Below are 20,025 nucleotides of genomic sequence, written 5' to 3'. Positions count from 1 at the left end.
TAGAATCTCACAAAAAAGTTCACACCACATTGCTCTTTACAGCACAGTATCACTAGAAAGGAAAATGATTTTATTGTACAATACATCGATGAGAAGGTTTCTTCAGCCGTCATCTGTACTTTTTTGAAGGTTTCGGACGTTTCGCCTCCTATCCAAGAGGCTTCGTCAGCGAACTAAAGTCTGACTGGTCGTATCGACCCCATTTATATATCCCTAATGTCCAGACATGGTGGTGCCGGACACAGCTATGATAGGTCCCTACTCTCAGGTTGGGGGGGGGGGGGGGGGCAGGGGACCCCTCCCTGTGGCCCCACTGATTGTTCCTACATTCCTGACTAGCGACTGGCCTATTACCCCCACTCCCCCCGGTATCACCTCATCAGCATAACGACCCTCATCAGCATTGCGAAAGTTGCCTAACCTGTTTTGCCTAAGCAGGCTATTGTATGAACGATCCAAATTGAACCTCACCAGAGCGCTAAAAACAGAAGTCTTTAGGAAGGCTACGCACACTGACCAATACTTACTTTTTGACTCTAACCACCCTTTACAACATAAACTAGGAGTTATCAGAACCCTCCAGCATAGGGCTAAACTAATACCAACTAGCACTGAAGGTAGAGAAAATGAGTCAAAACATATCAGGAGAGCACTCACAGACTGTGGGTACCCTCAGTGGTCATTCAACAAATGTCAGAAAGAAAGAATAGCGAACGAAACCAATAATTCTCAAGATTCAAAAAGGAGAGGAGTAGCAGTACCGTACATTGCAGGAGTTTCTGAAAAATTACAAAGAGTCCTTTGGCAAGCTTACACAGACGTATTGTACAATACAGTTTATGTCTTCGATTTCAATGTTTCAATGGAAGCAATTGTGTGGACAAATATGGAAGTATTCAAAGTGAATTGAAAAATGCCTTTAAAAATGCAGAATTCAGGACAGCTGTAGAACCCGAGCACCCTCAGAAGGAGTCACAATATAGAAAGTTGGGGTTCCACTGTAGCGCTCCTGGAGGAACAGAAAATGCACGCATACACACACACACACACACACACACACACACACACACACACACACACACACACACACACACACAAACACACACACACACACACACACACATAAAATGAGCATCTAAAAGCAGCTAATACTATCGGAAATCTACAGAGAAGTTAAGTCTTACAACATGGATGCATGGTTCCTTACTGGGATTACTTTCCTTTAACACCACAACCTTTCAAGTGTTCATTTTCCCAAAGTCCGTTCCATTATTTATTATTATTTTGTATTTAACTCATTCAATGGCAAACATCTCACCAAGTCACAACAATTTTAGAGCATTTATGGCTGCTGCTGCTGCTACTTTCCCGCAGAAAAAAACGTATGCTGTGACTGTAAAGTGTCCTTCCTTGAGAGTTTTGAAAGACACTTAGAAATGAAATGTATTTTTCCAAGGCCCACAAAACATTTTGTTCTACACAATTACAGTGTTCAACAGTGTTCAATTTTTCATCATAAATTACATGTCTGAATATAGTTTTGATATTCATCTAAATGTGTCATTTTTTCCCCCACATTTTGGAGATATTAAAATTTTTGTACATTTAAATAATAATAAAAAAATATTTTTTTATACATGTATTAATGTATTCATTCATTTGTTCATTTATTTATTTCTAGAATGTCTTTACCTGTATGTGGTGTATGGCCCTGTCAACAACCTGGGCCTTCAGCAAAGTTATTGTGCAACCGCCAAATCCTCCACCTGTCATCCTGCTGCCAAACACTCCCTCTACCTCCATGGCAACAGACACCAGCTGGTCCAGCTCCTTACAGCTCACCTCATATAAATCTCTGACAAAAGAAAAGAAGTTATAAAGCCATCACAAACCTCAACTTTGGAAAGCCAGCCAGAAGTGACAACTATGGCTGTGATTTCAAGCAAAAGAGACAAAACTGCCAGAAAACAACAGACGTAGGCATATTTGCAGTCAGATGATCAAACATGGATAGCTGGTCAATTTAAGACGCTCAATCGATAATAATGTGTTTGAACGGTGCGATAGGCTGTTGACATGATCAAAAGGCCTGAAAACTGTACGTGTAAAAGAGGATTATTTTTGAGTACCTGAGGGAATTGTGGCTTTCCACCATGGCTTTGCCAAACTCTTGATAGGCACCAGTCTTCAAGTATTCTGCACCTCTGACAGTACGTTGGATCTCCCCAATAACATGAACAGCTCTACCGTAGGTCTCATCGTCAAGTCGGTCCCTTGCATCTGAAACGTGGAATTAAGGAACGTGGAATTGTTTGTTACTCAGGAACTTGCGATACGATGTATTTTCTTCCCCAAATTTCCCGAACAGTCTGTCTGTACAGTAAATGTCAAAAAATATATCCTGGAAAACAGGAAAATATTGGTTCTAGTTACAAAACAATAAGGATGCAGTTAAAATACAAATTACCATTTTTATTCTGTACCCTTTTCTTTGTTTTTTTACATCATGCGCAACTATCACATCATAACATCCTTTGATGCATTTTTTTTTAATATTTATAAAAAAAAATCTTATCTTAGTCTTATTTTTGGAGGCCCTTGGAACAGACTTGGGCATTTACATGGAAACGCATCTCTATTTCCAGCATTTTTTTTAGTTAAGAAATTGCTTATAGGACATATGAATTTCCTAAGTAGAGGTACCACTGTGATATGATTTGCAAACCATGTTCAACATACATTTACAGTAATTGAATTTATGAGAAAGGTATTTTAAAAAATGCCAAGTTTTTTTAAAGCAAATACAGTGGGACGTTGGCTTACGAACTCTTTACGAACTCTGAGTGTGTAAGGTGAAAAGAGTGTATCCCAAAATAATTTCCCATAGGAAACCATTAAAATGAGAAGAATCTGTTCGCTATAGTATTATGATATGATAAAAGAAATAAACTGTACTGTACAATAAAATCATTTTATTTACCTTTGTGATGCTCATTTGATGGAATGGAGTGTCCGGTTTCCTCAGCATTAAACACTTGATGAGGAACACAGGCTTCTTTCACCATCTTGAGGAATGATCCCTTGTCGGTGCTTTCTCTGTGATAATTGTATCTAGTTCTTCATCAATTGCGGTCTGTTTAGCTGGGTTGATAGCTTTGTGCATCAAGTGGACAGAAGACTAGTGCGGGTTATTTGTGGAGCCTGATTGATGGGATATTTTAACTGTTTTCTATCCATTTTCTCACTATTCTCACACTCTCACAGATTTTTGTTTTGTTTCAAGCTCTGTCACCTCCCTTTCGTGTGTGTGTGTTTTCTCACTCTCTCTGTCGTCTGCCTGTCTCTTTAACGTTAGCCCCCCCCCCCCCCCTCCCTTCACTGCTGCATTCTTGACCAATCACATGACTTTAACCGAAGACACCGTTTTTTGGGGGGAGAACGGCCTCACTCTGTCTCTGTCTGTAAGCTAATGAGCCGTGTGCAGGCAAGCTAGCAGTAAATTCGCATATGGACCCGGCAAGTTGACTTTCGTTTCCGATCGTTTGGCTGGATTTTTACCAATGATGAGGAACGGACAGCCATCCATATTAATGGTGAGTATTATCACAAAGTTATTTTCAATAATACATTCTGGCATTTTGTTGAGTTCACTAAATAAAATGTTGCCTAGAATAGTCTGGAATAAGATGATAAAAATGTTGAAACCTTCCAGGTCATTCATGGTGACATCTCTTAGACTGGGTTTCCCCAAGACTGAGGCAGCCTTCTCACACTGTGCACGTCTCAAGGCATAGTTGCTACTTGCCAAAGAATGTTTGACATTGGAGTTTGTGATGAGAATGACGAGACCTGGAACTATTAACGGGACAGGAGTGGACTGCAGTGACCTGCAAGAAATGACAACATGGTCATACCAAGTGAAGAGCCTCAACAACTCAATTGTCTTTTCCTCTGACTGTAAACACGAGTAGTCATGTTACACATCATAATTACTCGAAGGCACACCTACAATTCATTCGATTTTCCCGAAAAAAAAAAAAACAACGGTGAGCACTATCAACAAATCCCATTTATATACAATACGTATGTTGTTTTACACTCTCTGTCTTCCATTTTGTTGTTTCCCTGTTAGTGTTCCGATGCCATCGAGTGGTGATTATTATCAGGAACCAACTGTTGTAACCCAAAAGAATCTTCTGCCCAGCACTGATTGACACACTCAAACAGACAACTACTTTGTGAGTACAAAAATCATATCTATTTATAGTTAACTACTGACAAACAAAGAATGAAGGAGACAAGCGAGATATTTCGCATGTTGTGGATGTGAAGCCACCACGTTTCTGTGCTCTTTTTTCTTGAATCAATCGTCTTCATCATGTTTGTCATTTGGATTGCATTCGATTCACCGTTATTAGTCCCGCAGTGGAGACATTTACATTTCACAGCAGCAACGTTATGGAAAGGAAAGGAAGAAGTCGAAAAACAAAAATATATGAGTGGCTGGAAAGGCAGCCACACTCGCGGCGCCATCTTGAAGTCAAAACAACAAAATTTAAACTATATGACAACACAAAGACAAAGCCATTCAATCTTCAGTGCTTTCTGCACCCTCTTTGTCCTATGAAGCAGTTTTGGATGAAAGGAGAGTACGAAGCATCCTTTTCACCAGTGGATCCGAGCCGTCATGGCGCAATGTGCATGTCTGCTACAAGTTAAACGTCAAAAGCAAAGACGAAGCTGTAGCATCCATTGACGAAAAGAGATTGTCTCACATCTCCTGTCACACCCAAATCCGCTTCAATTCCAAGCCGCAACAGTTCCACATACGCATCGGTTTTGCAATGCTGTTTGTATTCCTATGTTTCATGACTGTATTTGCAACCAGTTCTCATGGTTTTGTTGCAGCTGCAGTTGTGGTGGAGTCTAAAATTAAAAAAAATCTATATCTATCTATCGTCTTGTAGCACCACCTATTGGACGCATAGTACCACCGCAGCAATTATTGTAGCTTGTGTTGTATGCGCCTTATAATGAATGCAGTGCACCCTGTATACGAAAACTGTTTTGAAATAGGCCATTCGTTGAAGGTGCGCCTTATAATTTGCAGGGCCTTAGAGTGCGGCACTGCAGTACTTCACCAACAATTCTAAGAGAAGTGTGTAATGTGCTTTTTTTCAGGAGACTGAATATACGAATACAATGTATTTTATTGTATGGTAAGTATTCAAACTGGACATTCTGCTCCAATTAGACGCTGGAATCCAAATGTGGTATCAGAATAACAGACAGAACCCTGCAAGCAATGATCGCAGTCCTTTTTTTAGTACGGCATAGAAATTCAGTTCATAGGGGGAAAAAAGTTACGAGGCATAAACAAACAACACCAATAAATAAACCAATTGCAATCCTCGCCCACCCTGAGCCAAAAAAATATAAAAATAAAAACGCATCTGGCACTTGGACATTGAAATAATGCACCACAAATCTGCTGAAGGCTGGTAGAACCAAGATCACAAAAGAGAAATGTTCTCAAGCAAAGGGGATCCAGGTTCAGTTGGTTCTGCGCCTCAGGTTTATCTGGTTGCATCACGTGCCCTCTGACGGAATCAGAGGCAGTTCCCCTTCATCCACAAGCTCAATGAGGGATGGTTTATTACATTCCATTCTAAGAGCAAATACATTCTATTTTTTGTCATGGCATCCAATGACTTTCTTTATATTGGCGCCGGTTCCAGGTGCCATTTGCCCTTACCAAACATGTGAACAATAGATAGTGGCCAGCTATCTAGCTATTAGCTATATAGCAATATAGTGATATCGATGGCTGGCCAGCTATATAGCTATTAGCTATCTGTTGGCTAGCTAGCTAGCTTTCTATCTATTTTGGTTACTTCCGGGTTGAGTGAACGCTGGCGCACGTGGCTGCCGCTGCTCACCCACAGAAAAACTGATCCTGTGACTGTAAAGTGACCTTGAGAGTTTTGAAAGGCACTTGAAATGAAATGTATTATTATTATTATAAGATGTTTTGCCTCTGAGCTATCAGGCTTAAAAAGACCACATCATTTACTTGTGAAGCAGATATTCTTTGCTCACTTTGTGAACACACCCCAAAGATTGCAATAACTGAGTAAGAACTGACCACCTTGACACAGACAAAAAAGTCAGGTTTAGCACTCATCAGCGATTTTTTTTTTTTTTGGCAGTTGTAATATTTAAGCCCAAAAAGAAAAAGGACAGGCATTTCAAATGAAACAACAACTACAGAGGCACACATGGTGTACAACATGGTGAATTTGAGACTGAGTTTCTGCTCAACTGCGAGCCCCGTAACCCAACCTCGGGTGTTTTCTGTCATTAATTTGTGTTCTCAGAGTTCACTCTTTCTTGAAATGTACCATACCTGCAGTCAATAAGCAACGCATGCCCCTTCATTCCAAAAACTGACACAAGCTGATCCATGATACCACAAGGCACACCGGCATGAGTATGCTCCGCCTGCTGACATGCAATTGCTTTGGATACTTTGTCTCCATCATCTATTGAAAGACAAGAAAAGGGTAAAAATAATCAGAAAAGGAGTGGTATGACAAATAATACACATTACACCGTGGCACCACTTGTCATGAGCGAGTTGACAGCGGGGCGGGGCCTCGGCTCCTGACGTCCGCCAGCTGCTGTCAATTCCCTCATCACCGACTGTTGGACACTTAAACGCAGCGTCGGAAGATACGTCGTCTCGCGCCTGGCCCGAACCTTCAACTTTAATTCAGTACGTGAGTTGCTTCGCCGATCGCGTCTGTTTGTATGCGCCGCATCGTATGCTGTTTTCGCACCCTCGTGTGCCTTTTATTTTGTGACTTAGTTTGGTTGGTTGGGTGGGTGGGTGGATTGCCGCCGCCCGCCCACTAGCCTTGCTGTTTTGTCACTTTTGTTTTACAAACCTTTTACCGGGTCCGTGTCATCCTGGACCCGCGCTTTTTGTGAATAAATCTTCTGCCCGCACCAACGCCTCTGTCACCTGCTTGGCGATCCACTACCACTCCCTACGTTCCCATTCGTCAGCTGCCACTGTCGTCGTCGGAACGTGATAGAATCTTCCGACCGCCATGGATCCCGCAGACAGTAACCGTATCCTCTCCGTCCTCGCTCAGCAGGCGGAGCAGATCAGTCAATTGGTAGGTTCGCCACGACATAACCCGATTGGCTCAACGGGTAGAGAGACTTGAGACCAGTGGCGCCTCCACCTCGGTGGCCGCCCCTTGCCAAACTATGAGCCGCAACCAACAACCCTCCTGGCAAAAGTATCGTACGTTACCAGCCTGCTTGCCGGGCGCCGCTTGGGCGTTGGCCGTCTGGGAATCGCGGCCGGAGCTCCGAGTCTCCTTCCCGGACTTCATCCACCCGGTGAGTGGGCGGGAAGCAGAGGGCCAGCTATGTATCTGCCACCAGGGCACCCGATCGGCGGCGGAATATTCCATCGGCTTCCGTGTCCTGGCCGCCGCCAGCGGGTACGACGACCGCGCCCTACGGGGGATGTTTCGGCGCGGGCTCAATGTGCCGCTGAAAGACGAACTGGCCACCCGCGACGAGTGCTCCAGCCTTCGCGAGCTGATCTCCCTCACGCTGCAGCTGGACAACCGGATGCGAGAGAGGACCCGGGAGCGTGCTGCCCAGACGAATTCCGAGCCGCCGGCGGGTATCCGAGGGGGCGGTGCCCGGACCTCTCTGCGCGGGGGGTACACGGCTGCGGAGCCTATGGAGATGGGGGCGAAAGGGCCGCTCCGCGGCAGCCGGAGCGACGCAGCACCGGCTCTGCGGTAAATCGGGACACCGGGCCCCTGACTGTCCTAGCTGGGGACTTCCTGGAAAGCCCTCCAGTGACTGTAAGTCGCCCCGTCCTCCCAAACCACGGGTCCCGTTAAGGTCCACGGGGGGGTTCGCGTCGCGCAGTCTTGAGCTGGACCCCGTAATCCACGGCCCCGCCAGAACCATGCCCGTTCGGGCCCTAGTGGATTCGGGGGCCGCCGGCTGTTTTATAGGTCCGCGCGTCGTTTCCGCGTTGGGCTGTCGGGTGGTCGAGTCGAAGCGTACTCGATCTCGACGATCGGTTACTCGCCGAGGTTAAACAGGAAACAGCGCCGCTGCGACTCGTACTCTCGGGCAACCACATAGAATACCGACGGTTCTTCGTGATGCCATCCCGCTCGGTTCCCATTGTACTCGGTTTACCCTGGCTGGGGACCCACAATCCGGCCATCTCGTGGGACGGACCTACCATTCAGGGGCGGAGCCGCCTCTGCTACGCACACTGACTCAGGTCGGCCGCGGGCGGGTCGTCATCACTTCGCAGCCACCCCCGCCCCCGAAGTCATTAGCTCAGAGGGGGTCCCGCCCTGTTACCACGACCTACGATAGGCGTTCAGCAAGGACAGCAAGGCCCTATCCTTGCCACCGCATTCGGCCATCGCGGTCACCCTTGGGAGCAGGGTTCTTTTTTATTGCCAAGAAGGACAAATCGCTGCGTCCGTGCGTGGACTATCGTGGCCTCAACGGAATAACTATCAAGAACAAATACCCTCTCCCATTGATTGATTCCGCCTTCGCGTCCCTCCAGTTATAAGCCGAAAGAAAAAGAAGACGATTGAGATTTTTTTTACTGTTGTAGAATAAAGTGCAATTGCACCTTCACTACGTTAGGCGGGAGCGGCGCTCTCATTAGCAGAGTGCGCAAAGAGACAAAAGGCTACCGAAAGCTAAGACGAGGAAATATGACGAAGTGCTTGCTTTCAGGGATGCATCTGGGCCAGTTGGCCCCCTCGTGTCTGAAAAGGGGCCAAATTAAAAAAAAATGTATTGGGCCCAATTTAACAAGATAGCTAAAGTATACAAAACTAGTTGAAATCAACCAAAATGCATTCATTGCAGCACAATATTTCTAATTTGAAAATAACATCGATTTTTCCATCACCAAACAATTTTAATTCAAGTCAAATAATTTATTCATACATAAAATAAACAAACATTTTCAATTTTCTTTAGTTTCCACACAATCAATCCTGTGCTATTTTGAAATTGTCCGTTATAACGGGAAGGCAAATAGAACATACTTCGCCCAATATTTCTAACTAGGCTGTGTTTAAATGTCTTTGCTTTGAAGATTTCCAATGTGCTGCAACAGCTCTGAAATCATTCCATTCGTCACTAAATTCAAATCATTAACAGCAGTTTGTTGCAACGAATTGTCACTACCCTCCGCAGACTTATTCGGTTGTTTCTTTAAAAAATGGGAATGTCTTTGTTTGCTGCCTGTTTTTAATGTATTTTACAGAAAAATTAGGGGACACTTTTACAAACAAATTCATGGTTGTGCTATGGGCTCACCAGTTTCACCCATAGTGGCTAATCTGTACATGGAAGAGATGGAGAAACAGGCCCTCACATCCTTCCCGGGGACAAAACCTAGACACCGGTTTAGATATGTGGACGACACTTTTGTCATAATTAAAAAAACAAGAAATTCAATCCTTCACAGATCACCTCAACTGTAGATATCAATATTAAATTTACTCGCGAGGACATTCAAGAGAACCAACTAGCCTTCTTGAATTGTAAAGTCATTATAAAAGAGGACAGAGCACTAAAAACAGGAGTCTTTAGGAAGGCTACGCACACTGACCAATATTTACTTTTCGATTCTAACCACCCTTTACAACACAAACTAGGAGTTATCAGAACCCTCCAGCATCGGGCTAAACTAATATCAGGAGAGCACTCACTAACTGTGGGTACCCTCAGTGGTCGTTTAACAAATGTCAGAAAGAAAGAATGAAACCAAAAATTCTCAAGATACAAAAAGGAGAGGAGTAGCAGTACCTTACATTGCAGGAGTTTCTTAAAAACTACAAAGAGTCCTTTGGCAACAAAAAATTCCTACTTATTTCCAACCGATAAACACTTGAAGGCAAAAATTAGTACATCCAAAAGAGAGGCTGCCAAATGGAAAAACAAAGTAATGTAGTTTATTCAATATATTGTAAGAATAATAATTGTAAAGAGCAGTACATTGGGGAGACTCAACAAATACTCAAAAAAAGACTTTATCAACACCGCAGGGATAATACGAGTGGGTCTCAATCGGCAGTACATTTGCACCTAAAAGCGAGCAACCGATCATTTGACGACAATGAGATTAAAATCTTTGCAAAAGAAAATAGATGCTTTGAAAGAAGAGTAAATGAAGCTATTTTTATAAACCAGCAAAACCCTTCACTAAATCGCCATGGTGGTGTGAGGTTTAATTTGGATCGTGCCTACAACACACTTCTGAGATCGTTACCACCTAGGCTTAGTTATGCTGATGAGGTGATACCAGAGCAAATGGGGCAATCAGGCCAGTCGTAAACCACAATCAGTGTAGCCTCAGGTCATCCGCTCCCCCCAACCTTAGAGCAGGCACCTATCAGGGCAGAGGTCTGGCTCCGCCACCTCTGGACAGTAGAGATCTATATCGGGCCAGAGCTACCAGCAAAATCTTAATTCGCTGACGAAGCCTCTTGGATGAGAAGCGAAACGTCCGACACCTTCAAAGAAGTACATGTGACGGCTGAAGATACCTTTTCATCGATGGACCACTCCTGTACGACCGATAGCTTACACAGACGTAATGTATTTTAGAGTTTTACTCATGTTCTAAAGCTCCATATTTCAACCATCCACCATGTTCGATGTGCACAGTTCACAGTGCACCATGAGTAAAAGAATATTCGATTAGGCTCTCCGATTTTGGAACGCACTGAAACAAATGCAAGGTGATTATGGCCAGATATCGGTAAGGCAAGATGGCAGATGACGAAAGTTAAAACCTCTGAAGGAAAACACAACATTTTGCTGTTCAACTAAATTTGTTTCTTCTGCTATTGTAACAGATGTACGTCATATGTGGCGCAGATCATGTAGCAAGATGCGCTAAACGTAATAGACTTGCACCGGTGGCTGTTAAAATGTGTACATGGAGCAAGGGCATCCTGAAACTGTGAGTAAGGTGGGAGACGAGGAACGGCCGGTGTGCTGTGTCATCAGAGAACATGAAGACAAATAAACTAAAGTGTCACGTGATGACATTACCCTCCAATCACGCTGACAACCTGCTTGAGTTTTTTTTCAGTGACGACAATATTTGCGTTTGTGACTGCTACTGTCACGTTATGCAAGGTGGTGATGGCGGCTGCGGATCCCAACAAGCAGGCAGGAGGGAACAGGAGGTTGTGTTTGACACATTGTATTAAAATAAAGTCAGCAGGAACAAAATCTGAAACAATGCAAAGTGCAAAGTATCAAAAAGTATCAAAAGAAAACCAAGATTAAAAGTCCGCCAAGGTTAAACAAACACGTGCACCGCACACAATGCATACAATGCGTTCAACAATTACCCGACGCCGAATGGTCGTGCCGGGGGTCCTTTTAAGTGTCACTGATTGTAACGACCAGTGCAGGTGCAGGCGGGGCCGACAGCGCCACCCGTTGGTCGCCAACCAGATCATGACAGCTACTTGAAGCAAAAAAATGCGGAACATACATTTTTGTTCAATAAAACCATTTATATCCATAGTATAAATGTGGATTTTAATTTAAAAATAAACTTGGTGGAAAAGTGAACAAAAAGAGCACTCTTCATAGTTTTTAATAAAGTGTAACTGTTGACCTCTGACCTGCTTTGAGTTGCTGCAGAAATGTGTAAAAGGCCACTTCCAAAGAAGCCGAGCTGGAGAGACCTGCTCCCATTGCCACATTGGAGATCACCACAGCTTTGAAACCTGGAAGCGGGTGAGCTGAAAAACAGAAGATAGTCACATAAACGGAGTACGTATTTCAAAAATCTATCAATCAAATTTACATTTTACTAACCAGAGGAAGTGATTATTAAGTACAACTGCTCACTCAATCTCATATCTGGCAGCATCCATTTTAGATTTGTCAACGACATTGGTAATAGATGGCTAAGTTGGCAGGGCTTATGGTTTAGTTTTTTCTTGCAGGGGGGGGGGGGCGATAAAGCGCTGGTCAGACCTCAGGAAATGTTTTTCCCTTCCACGAAGGGGTAGCATTTGCCTTTTGTCCATGTTAGTGCTTTGTTAAAGCTTCAGCTGTTGTTACAGGGAGATATAAATCAATATGTATGTATTGTATTTTCTACAGCCGCCCCCATTTCAAGCTCAGATAACTCCAGAATCAAATAAGTTAGAAACTATTTTTTTTTCTGATGAAAGAAGAGAGTCTAAAGTTTCTTACGCTGAACTGAATGTTTACGTAGTCCAAGAACTCGATGTTCTGTGGGTCCTGCAATTTGAGGGAAAATGATAAAAACCCTGGTACTGTAGTGGACACATTTTTAAACATAAATGAGTTAATTTGTGCGACCCTAATGAGGAATAAGCGGTACGGAAAATGAGATGAGATGAGAGATGAGTTAATTTGTTGGGTGTTCTGTAAGTAATTTGTGGAGGGGGTTAAGCATTCCAATAGTTTCCCCAAATTCATAACGGCACCCGAGAACAAACCGTAACTACAACGTGGCCAGTGGCAAAAAAAAAAAAAAAAGAGTTTGACACCCTTGTTCAAAGACAAAGTACATGATGGCGGACTTCGGTGTAAATTTCTCCACTGTGAGACTAATAAAGGCATATCCAATCCAATCCAATCCATAGACACAGGTTCCATCCATCTCTCATCTTCATCAAGGCTCACTTACTTTCAACTTTCTAATTACAGATCGACGTTTGTAGTAAATTCCACTTTTAAATGACAAAAAAAGAGAAAAAAACAATCTTCCCTGTACAGTGATACCTTGGCTTACAAACTTAATTAGTTCCCATACAGTGTAAAGCGAAAGGTGTGTCTCCCCAAAAATTACTTCCCATAGGAAACCATTAAAATGAGAATAATCCGTTCCCAGGTCCCCATAAAACATAATTTTCTACTTTCTAATTTTCTAAGCCTTAAAACTACACAAAATATATCTTATTTTATGTATAATAAATGTGCTATGGTATTACAATTAGATCAATAAAGTGTACTGTATAATAAAGTCTTTTTATTTACATTTGTGATCAAGGAGCTCTGGGTTGTACATCTTGGAAGTTGTGATATTGCAACAGATGCAAGCAGACACACTCGAAACATCTGCCCTCCCAACCGTTGCCACACCCTCAGCCGCCACTCTGCCTCCTGGTTCCTGCCTGTCTGTCACAACTGCGCAGGTGAGGAACCAACTGAGGAGGATGCAGGTGAGGAAGGCAGCAGGTCCGGATGACATCAGTTCCCGACTCCTCAAGACCTGCTCCGACCAGCTGTGTGACATTGTCCAGCACTTGTTCAACCTGAGCCTGAAGCTGGGCAGAGTTCCACAGCTGTGGAAAACGTCATGCCTGGTCCCAGTGCCCAAGATTGCCAACCCCAAAGAGCTCAACAGCTACAGACCGGTGGCGCTGACGTCTCACCTGATGAAGGCGCTGGAGAGACTCGTCCTCGCCCACCTGCGACCGCTGGCAAGCTCATCGCTGGACCCGCTGCAGTTTGCCTACCAGCCCAGTATCGGTGTGGAGGATGCCATCATCTACCTCCTCCATACGGCGTTGCTGCACCTGGAGAATGCTGGGAGCACGGTGAGGATCACATTCTTCGATTTCTCCAGTGCCTTCAACACCATCCAGCCAAGTCTACTGGGGGAAAAGCTGCAGCATGCCGGAGTCGACCATCACCTCACATCCTGGATTACAGACTACCTCACAAACAGGCCACAGTACGTGAGGGTAAAGAACTGTGAGTCGGACAGGCTTCTCTGCAGCACCGGAGCACCGCAGGGAACAGTCCTGGCTCCATTCCTCTTCACCCTCTACACCTCGGACTTCAACTACAACACCCCAACCTGCCACCTTCAGAAGTTCTCTGACGACTCAGCTATTGTCGGCCTCATCACAGAGGGAGACGATAGGGAGTACAGGGGACTGACAAAGGACTTTGTGGACTGGTGCCAGCAGAATCACCTCCAGATCAACACCGGCAAAACCAAGGAGCTGGTGGTGGATTTCTGCAGGAAACAATCGTCACCTGCACCATTGAACATCCAGGGTTCGTACATTGAGAGGGTGACCTCCTACAAGTACCTGGGTGTTACTCTCAACAATAAACTGGACTGGACAACAAACACGGATGCCCTAATCAAAAAGGGACAGAGTCGCCTCTTCCTCCTCAGGAAACTGAGGTCTTTTGGAGTTCAGGGGTCACTCCTAAAGACTTTCTATGACTCTGTGGTGGCATCAGCCATCCACTATGGCATTGTCTGCTGGTCAGGCAGCATCACCACCCGGGACAGAAAAAGACTGGAGCGCTTTGTCAAGCGGGCCAGTTCTGTCGTGGGCTGCTCGCTGGACTCTCTAGAGGAGGTGGGCAACAGACGGACGCTAGCTAAACTAAAAGCTATGACGGACAGCCCCTCCCACCCCCTCCTGCCCATCCTGACAGCTCTGGGTAGCTCCTTTAGCCAGAGACTATTACACCCGCGCTGCAAGAAGGAGAGGTACCGCCGCTCGTTCCTACCGACTGCTGTCAGGCTTCACAATTCCCAATGATCACATGTGAAAAAAAAAAAAAACAAAAAACAAAAAAAAAACTGGACACTTGTAAATATGGGTTGTTGCAATATATCTAAATGCATCTCTTGATTCTGCACTATGTACAGTCTTGTTTATAGAACGGTTTTTGCACCTCTACATTTGCACAGTATACAGTTGACATTTTTATTTTGTTATGCTTAGAATATCTTGTTTTCTATCCTTTCACTCCCACCCCAACCCCATCCCTCTTCAATTGCTGCTGTGGACTGCAAATTTCCCCATTGCGGGACGAATAAAGGTATTCTGATTTCTGATTTCTGATTTCTGATTAATAGCTGCTTCCCTTGCTTGTCTTTTCATTTCAAATTGAACTGATGGCGAGTGCGGGTTATTTGTGCAGCCTGATTGATGGGAATTTTAACCTTGCAGTCTACACTTTGCCTTTGAATTATCAAAGTTGAAACGCGTCCAAATGTCAATATTTAAACCACCTCCCCTCTCTGCTGCGTTCTTGACCAATCACGTGGCTTTAACTCAAGACTGGGGGTGGGGAATAGAGCACAAAATAAATGTCTGCAGCCCTTTTCTTTTTGGGAGAAAGTCTTCACTCTCTCCGTCCGTAAACCACCCCCTCACTGCTGCGTTCTTGACCAATCACGTGGCTTTCACCAACGACTGGGGGCGGGGAATAGAGGACCAAAACTGTCAGATCCTCGTCGAGGCCAGGAGCGTGCCCCTCCCCTCCCGTCTCTTCCTCCGCTGCTCCCTCCCTTCCTGGCTCTCCTGACTCACGCACCTGTTCGGCATTTCCTTAATTGTGCCTTCTGGCTATAAAAGCCACCCTTACCGTTCAGTTGTTGTCGGTGTATTCCAGGAAGTTGCCCGTCACCCAGGTCTGTTTCTGTCGTTGCCCGCTACCTTGCCTTAATGTGTCTGTTCGTGCCAAATGTGTCTCAGTAAAGACTCTTTTGGAATTACTGTCTCCACCGTGTATTTTGGATCCGACCTTAACCACCTTTCGTCGTCCCTCAGCTAATGGTTGACTTTAAAATGTAGTTCGGGGCCTCCGCTCCCGAGCTCCACCAGCTGCTGTCAATTCCCTCATCACTGACAGTTGGACATTGAAACCCGACGCTGGCTCTCACCCAGCGTCGGAAGATACTACGCCTTGCGCCTTGCCTGTACCTTGAATGAGTATACAGTACGTGAGTTGCTTCGCCCGAGGTATTGATTAGCTACGATCGTGTCGGTTTGTACGCCCCGTATCGTATGCTGTTTTGCACCCTCGTGTGCCTTTTTATTTTCCTTCTCGCTCGTGAGGTTGGGCGGATTGTTCCCGCTCGCCCACTCGCTTTGCTGTTTGTCCAACACGTTTTGTTCCGGGTCCGCGTTGTATCGGACCCGCGCTTTTTGTTAATAAATCATCTGCCAGCGCCACCGCCTCTGTCGCTTGCATATCGATCCACCGCAATTACGACGTTCCAACTCGTCAGCTGCCACCGTCGCCGGCGGAACGCGATAGCGCTAATCAGAGAGGAAGGAGGCGAGCTCTACGGCGCTAACTGTGAGCATTGAAAACTTTGAAGCGTTCCGTGGCTGGCTTCAAAACTTGGTGCGCGACATCAGCCGAGCAATGCTGTCATGTGCGGTGATCGTGGGGATCTAAAGTTGGGCGTCCAAAGAAAACCACTCAATCTCTTACTCATCTCGTTTCGTAGCAAATAGTCCGAACTCTTTTATATACTTGATATTTTTGAAATTATTTAGACACCTGTACTGCTTTTGGCCAATATAGCACTTGTGTTGCTTGTGTTGCAACATGAATGCTGTTAAGATGCATGGACGTTCATACAGGACACAGACTGTACCACCGTTGTCTTACCGGCCTGTTGAATTTTAGAAATGAATGGGGCCCCTGAGCCAAAAAGTTGGCCTCAGCTACGACATGCGTGCTATTGGCCGTGAGCAGGGGAAGTATAACATTTATAAATGAACTGTACAGTAAACAGTTTTGTATACATGACAGGTACAGTTATACAAATCAATAGTATTAAATATAAAATGATAAAAACGACAGTAAAAGGTAAGTGTAAAATGTATAAATTAACTGTACACAGTTTGTTGTATTCAATAGAAAACGTTGCTTAAAAACTACTTTTCCTTTGGGCTTTTCCCTTCAAAGGGTCGCCGCAGCAAATCAGTGTCCTCCATCTTTAGCGGTTTGGTCCGCATGATTGTTTTGGCCAAGCTTTTACATCGGATGCCCTTCCTGACACAACCCTCTGTATTTATCCGGGCTTAAAAACAACAGATTGATATCATATACTATGCTGTCGTGTAAATGTCACGTCGGCCACTTTGAATGGCCTTCGATTTACGACCATTTGAGTTGCGACCGTCGGAACTGAACCCGGTCGTAACTTTGATGTTACCTGCATGTGAGTGAACGTTCGCGCGTGTGGCTGCTGCTGCTCACGCACAGAAAAAAATATGTGAGTGTAAAGTGTCCTTGAGAGTTTTGAAAGGCGCTTATCAATGAAATGTATTATAATATTGTAGTTGATGTATGCACATTTTGAGCATGACGTCTCTGATCCACTGGTGGAAGGATGCATTGATCTTCTCCTCTTCCATCTTACTGCTGCCAAGTGTTTGAGGGCAAAGAATGTAAGATTGCAGAACAGCTCTGTCCATGTTTTTAGGTTGTCGTGTGTGTATTTTATTTTGTAAAGCAATATAAATCGGGGTCTATAGAATTGATGTGGTAAAAGCAACATAAAAAGAACCACTTGAATAATATTTTGTTTTTATTATGGAGGAAGACGGCATGCCATTTCCCGTTTTCCCCTCTGTTTAATGAGCAGTAATTATTTCCTTGTGTTTTTTTTGACAATGCTGTGCTTTCATTTGTTTCTATACTGTATATTTAATTTTTACCATATGCCACAAAGGGACATGAGTCTTCTTGTGCCGGTCCCAAGCCCGGATAAATACAGAGGGTTGTGTCAGGAAGGGCATCCGACGTAAAAGCTTGGCCAAAACAAACATGCGGATCAAACCTCTGAAGATGGAGGACCCTGATTTGCTGCAGCGACCCCTTGATGGGAAAAGCCCAAACAAAGGAAAAGAAGAAGACCATACACTGGATAAAAAAAGGTAAATGTAAGTTACATTTGGGGCTGGAATGGATTTGGATTGGATGTACCTTTATTTGTCTTGCAGTGGATAAATTTACATTTCACAGCAGCAAAGTTATGAAAGAAAGAAATAGAAAACAAAATACAGGAGCTGCTGGAAAGGCAGCCATTCTCGCGGCACCGTCTTTAAGTTAAAAGAACCAAAAAACTAAAATATGACAAAACATTCTTCAGCACTTGCTGTACCCTGTCTGTTCTAGATGAAAGAGGAGAGGATCAAAGCATCCTTTTCAGCAGTGGATCAAGGACGTCATGGTGGAATGTGCACATCTACTACAAGCTAAATGTTGAAAGCAAGCACGCAGCTGTGGCATCCATTGACGAAAAGAGATTGTCTCACATCTCCTGTCCACACGTAAATCCACTTCAATTCCAAGCCGCGACAGTTCCGCATACGCATCGGCGCTCTGCGCTGACGCTCCTTTCTTCTTATCGCGGGCTCCTCGAGCCACGCATTCATCCAGCCGCAGACTGTCCAACAGCACCGTAATTAGTTGGATTCCCATTTATTTCAAAGGCAAATGTTACCTCGGTTTATTAATGGTTGGAGTTACACTCCACTGGACGTTCCCCACCGTCCGAACACTCCCACTTTTGTGGGCGTCAGAGTGAATTTCCGAATCTAAGTGACTTGAAATAGCCCAGTATGTTAACGTGTGTTGTGAGAACTTGGACAGTGAATTTGCCTTTTTAATAAATAATATGTGTGCATTTTACCTCTGTAGTGATGTATAACGCCTCGAATATAGTTGGCCCAATGTGGGAGTCCTGGAGATAGTGGGAATCCCTCATTTGGCAGCCCCGGAGAGAACGGCGATGTTCCTTTTGGCAGTCTAATGTTTACTCTCCTCGGTTCATCGGCGTCTTCGCTCGCAGTGACAACGGTCGCTTGCGGATCTGAGGAAGCACTTCCAACCACCACGGTGACCAAGGGTAATGCCTGGTTTACAAAAGCAATTTTGGTCACACAACAATATCCGTCTTGGTCGCTCGGGTCGTAGCAACAAAATAGTTTACCATTGGAAGGACGTATCCCTCGTTGTAGTCTGTGTGCTCCCCGATCAAGTTGACCCTTCCGGGAGCGCACGCCGCTAACTGAGGAGCTTCGTCGTCAAAAATGTGTTTGAACAAAGAAGTAGCCTCCGAAACAAGCTGGCACAAGCTTGGGATCGGAGTTGCCATTTTGTACAATATAAAAGTAACGAGCTGGCACCGGAATGCGGACAGTGATGATGCCGAGGCTTTAGTTGTGTTCTGAAAACACAACCAACCTGATTCGCGCGAGGCATTGACGTCACGTAAGCAGGAAATCGTCCGTTGAAACTTTTTTTAGGTATTTATTTATTTATTTTAATTCATTTGGCTTTTATATTATTTCTTTCCTCATTGGTGTCAAGCGCATTTGCTGAAGTTGGCAATTATTTCTATATTTTTTTCTGGATACTTTGCTGAAATAAAGTTTTGGCAATATAAAAAGTGGGAGTGCAAAATATTACCCTCCGATGCTTTTGTCCTTTTAGTCAAGTGCGCAAGGGGACACAATCCAGTGTCTTATTGTGCCGGTCCCAAGCCCAGATAAATACAGAGGGTTGTGTCAGTAAGGGCATCCGACGTAAAAGCTTGGCCAAAACAAACATGTGTATCAGTGTTCTGATTCGCTGTGGCGACCCCTTGTGCGAAGGGAAAAGCCGAAAGGAAAAGAAGAAGTCAAGTGCACTATTTGAGGGTGTGGTCTACGTGTTAGTTATTTTTCCATGAACACAATATGAATAAGAAAACCATGTTTTGAGCAACAGAGCACACAGCACATGTGAAAAGAAAATGCTTGACTGGACTTGGATGTCAATATTTTCTTTTAACTTGCAATTCTTTAATCTTGGATTGGATTTGCCTTTATTAGTCTCACAGTGGAGAAATTTACATTTCACAGCAGCAAAGTGATGAAAGAAATGAAAGTAGAAAAGCAAAATACAGGAACTGCTGGAAAGGCAGCCACTCTCGTGGTGCTTTCTTGAAGTCAAAAGAACAACAAAAGAAAATAACAAATAACAAGACAACACAAAGACACAGAGAGTCATTCAATCTTAAGCACTTTTCTGTACCCTCTTTGTTACACGAAGCTGTCCCAGATGAAAGAGGAGAGGATCAAAGCGTCTCTTCACCAGTGGATCAGGGACATCATGGTGGAATGTGCACGTCGACTACAAGCT

At 44.4% G+C, this 20,025-nt stretch overlaps 1 protein-coding gene and 1 long non-coding RNA gene across 2 annotated transcripts; one reads left to right on the top strand and one right to left on the bottom strand.

The window, feature by feature from the left end:
• Window positions 1–258: 258 nt before the first annotated feature.
• On the bottom strand, window positions 259–19,123 carry galk1 (galactokinase 1). The gene is made up of 8 exons (XM_089016202.1): window positions 18,833–19,123; window positions 18,533–18,755; window positions 11,715–11,834; window positions 6,407–6,542; window positions 3,706–3,887; window positions 2,130–2,280; window positions 1,693–1,855; window positions 259–1,009 (listed from the first exon to the last, which is right to left on the bottom strand). The coding sequence occupies exons 1-8, from the start codon at window positions 18,995–18,997 to the stop codon at window positions 935–937; spliced, it is 1,215 nt and encodes a 404-aa protein (XP_088872328.1). The 5' UTR covers window positions 18,998–19,123; the 3' UTR covers window positions 259–934.
• Window positions 2,287–6,390, top strand: LOC148887017 (uncharacterized). Its single transcript, XR_016117717.1, has 3 exons — window positions 2,287–3,593; window positions 3,713–4,238; window positions 5,182–6,390. It is a non-coding gene; the product is annotated as an uncharacterized LOC148887017 (long non-coding RNA).
• Window positions 19,124–20,025: the final 902 nt, after the last annotated feature.

Source organism: Hippocampus bargibanti, linkage group LG15 (assembly GCF_051943395.1).
Source record: "Hippocampus bargibanti isolate YZ-2025 linkage group LG15, ASM5194339v1, whole genome shotgun sequence".
NCBI lineage: Eukaryota > Metazoa > Chordata > Actinopteri > Syngnathiformes > Syngnathidae > Hippocampus > Hippocampus bargibanti.
Note: the sequence above shows the minus strand (reverse complement) of the source record. Positions and strands in the feature narration are given on the sequence as shown.

Excerpts from the sequence above, each read along its gene's own strand:
- galk1 (XM_089016202.1), bottom strand. The coding sequence starts at position 18,997 with ATGGCAACTCCGATCCCAAGCTTGTGCCAGCTTGTTTCGGAGGCTACT. Across the intron at positions 11,835-18,532 it reads CGTTATACATCACTACAGAG|CTCACCCGCTTCCAGGTTTC; the intron begins GTAAAATGCACA and ends TCTGTTTTTCAG. Across the intron at positions 1,010-1,692 it reads GGGCCATACACCACATACAG|GAGCGCTACAGTGGAACCCC; the intron begins GTAAAGACATTC and ends CTGTTCCTCCAG.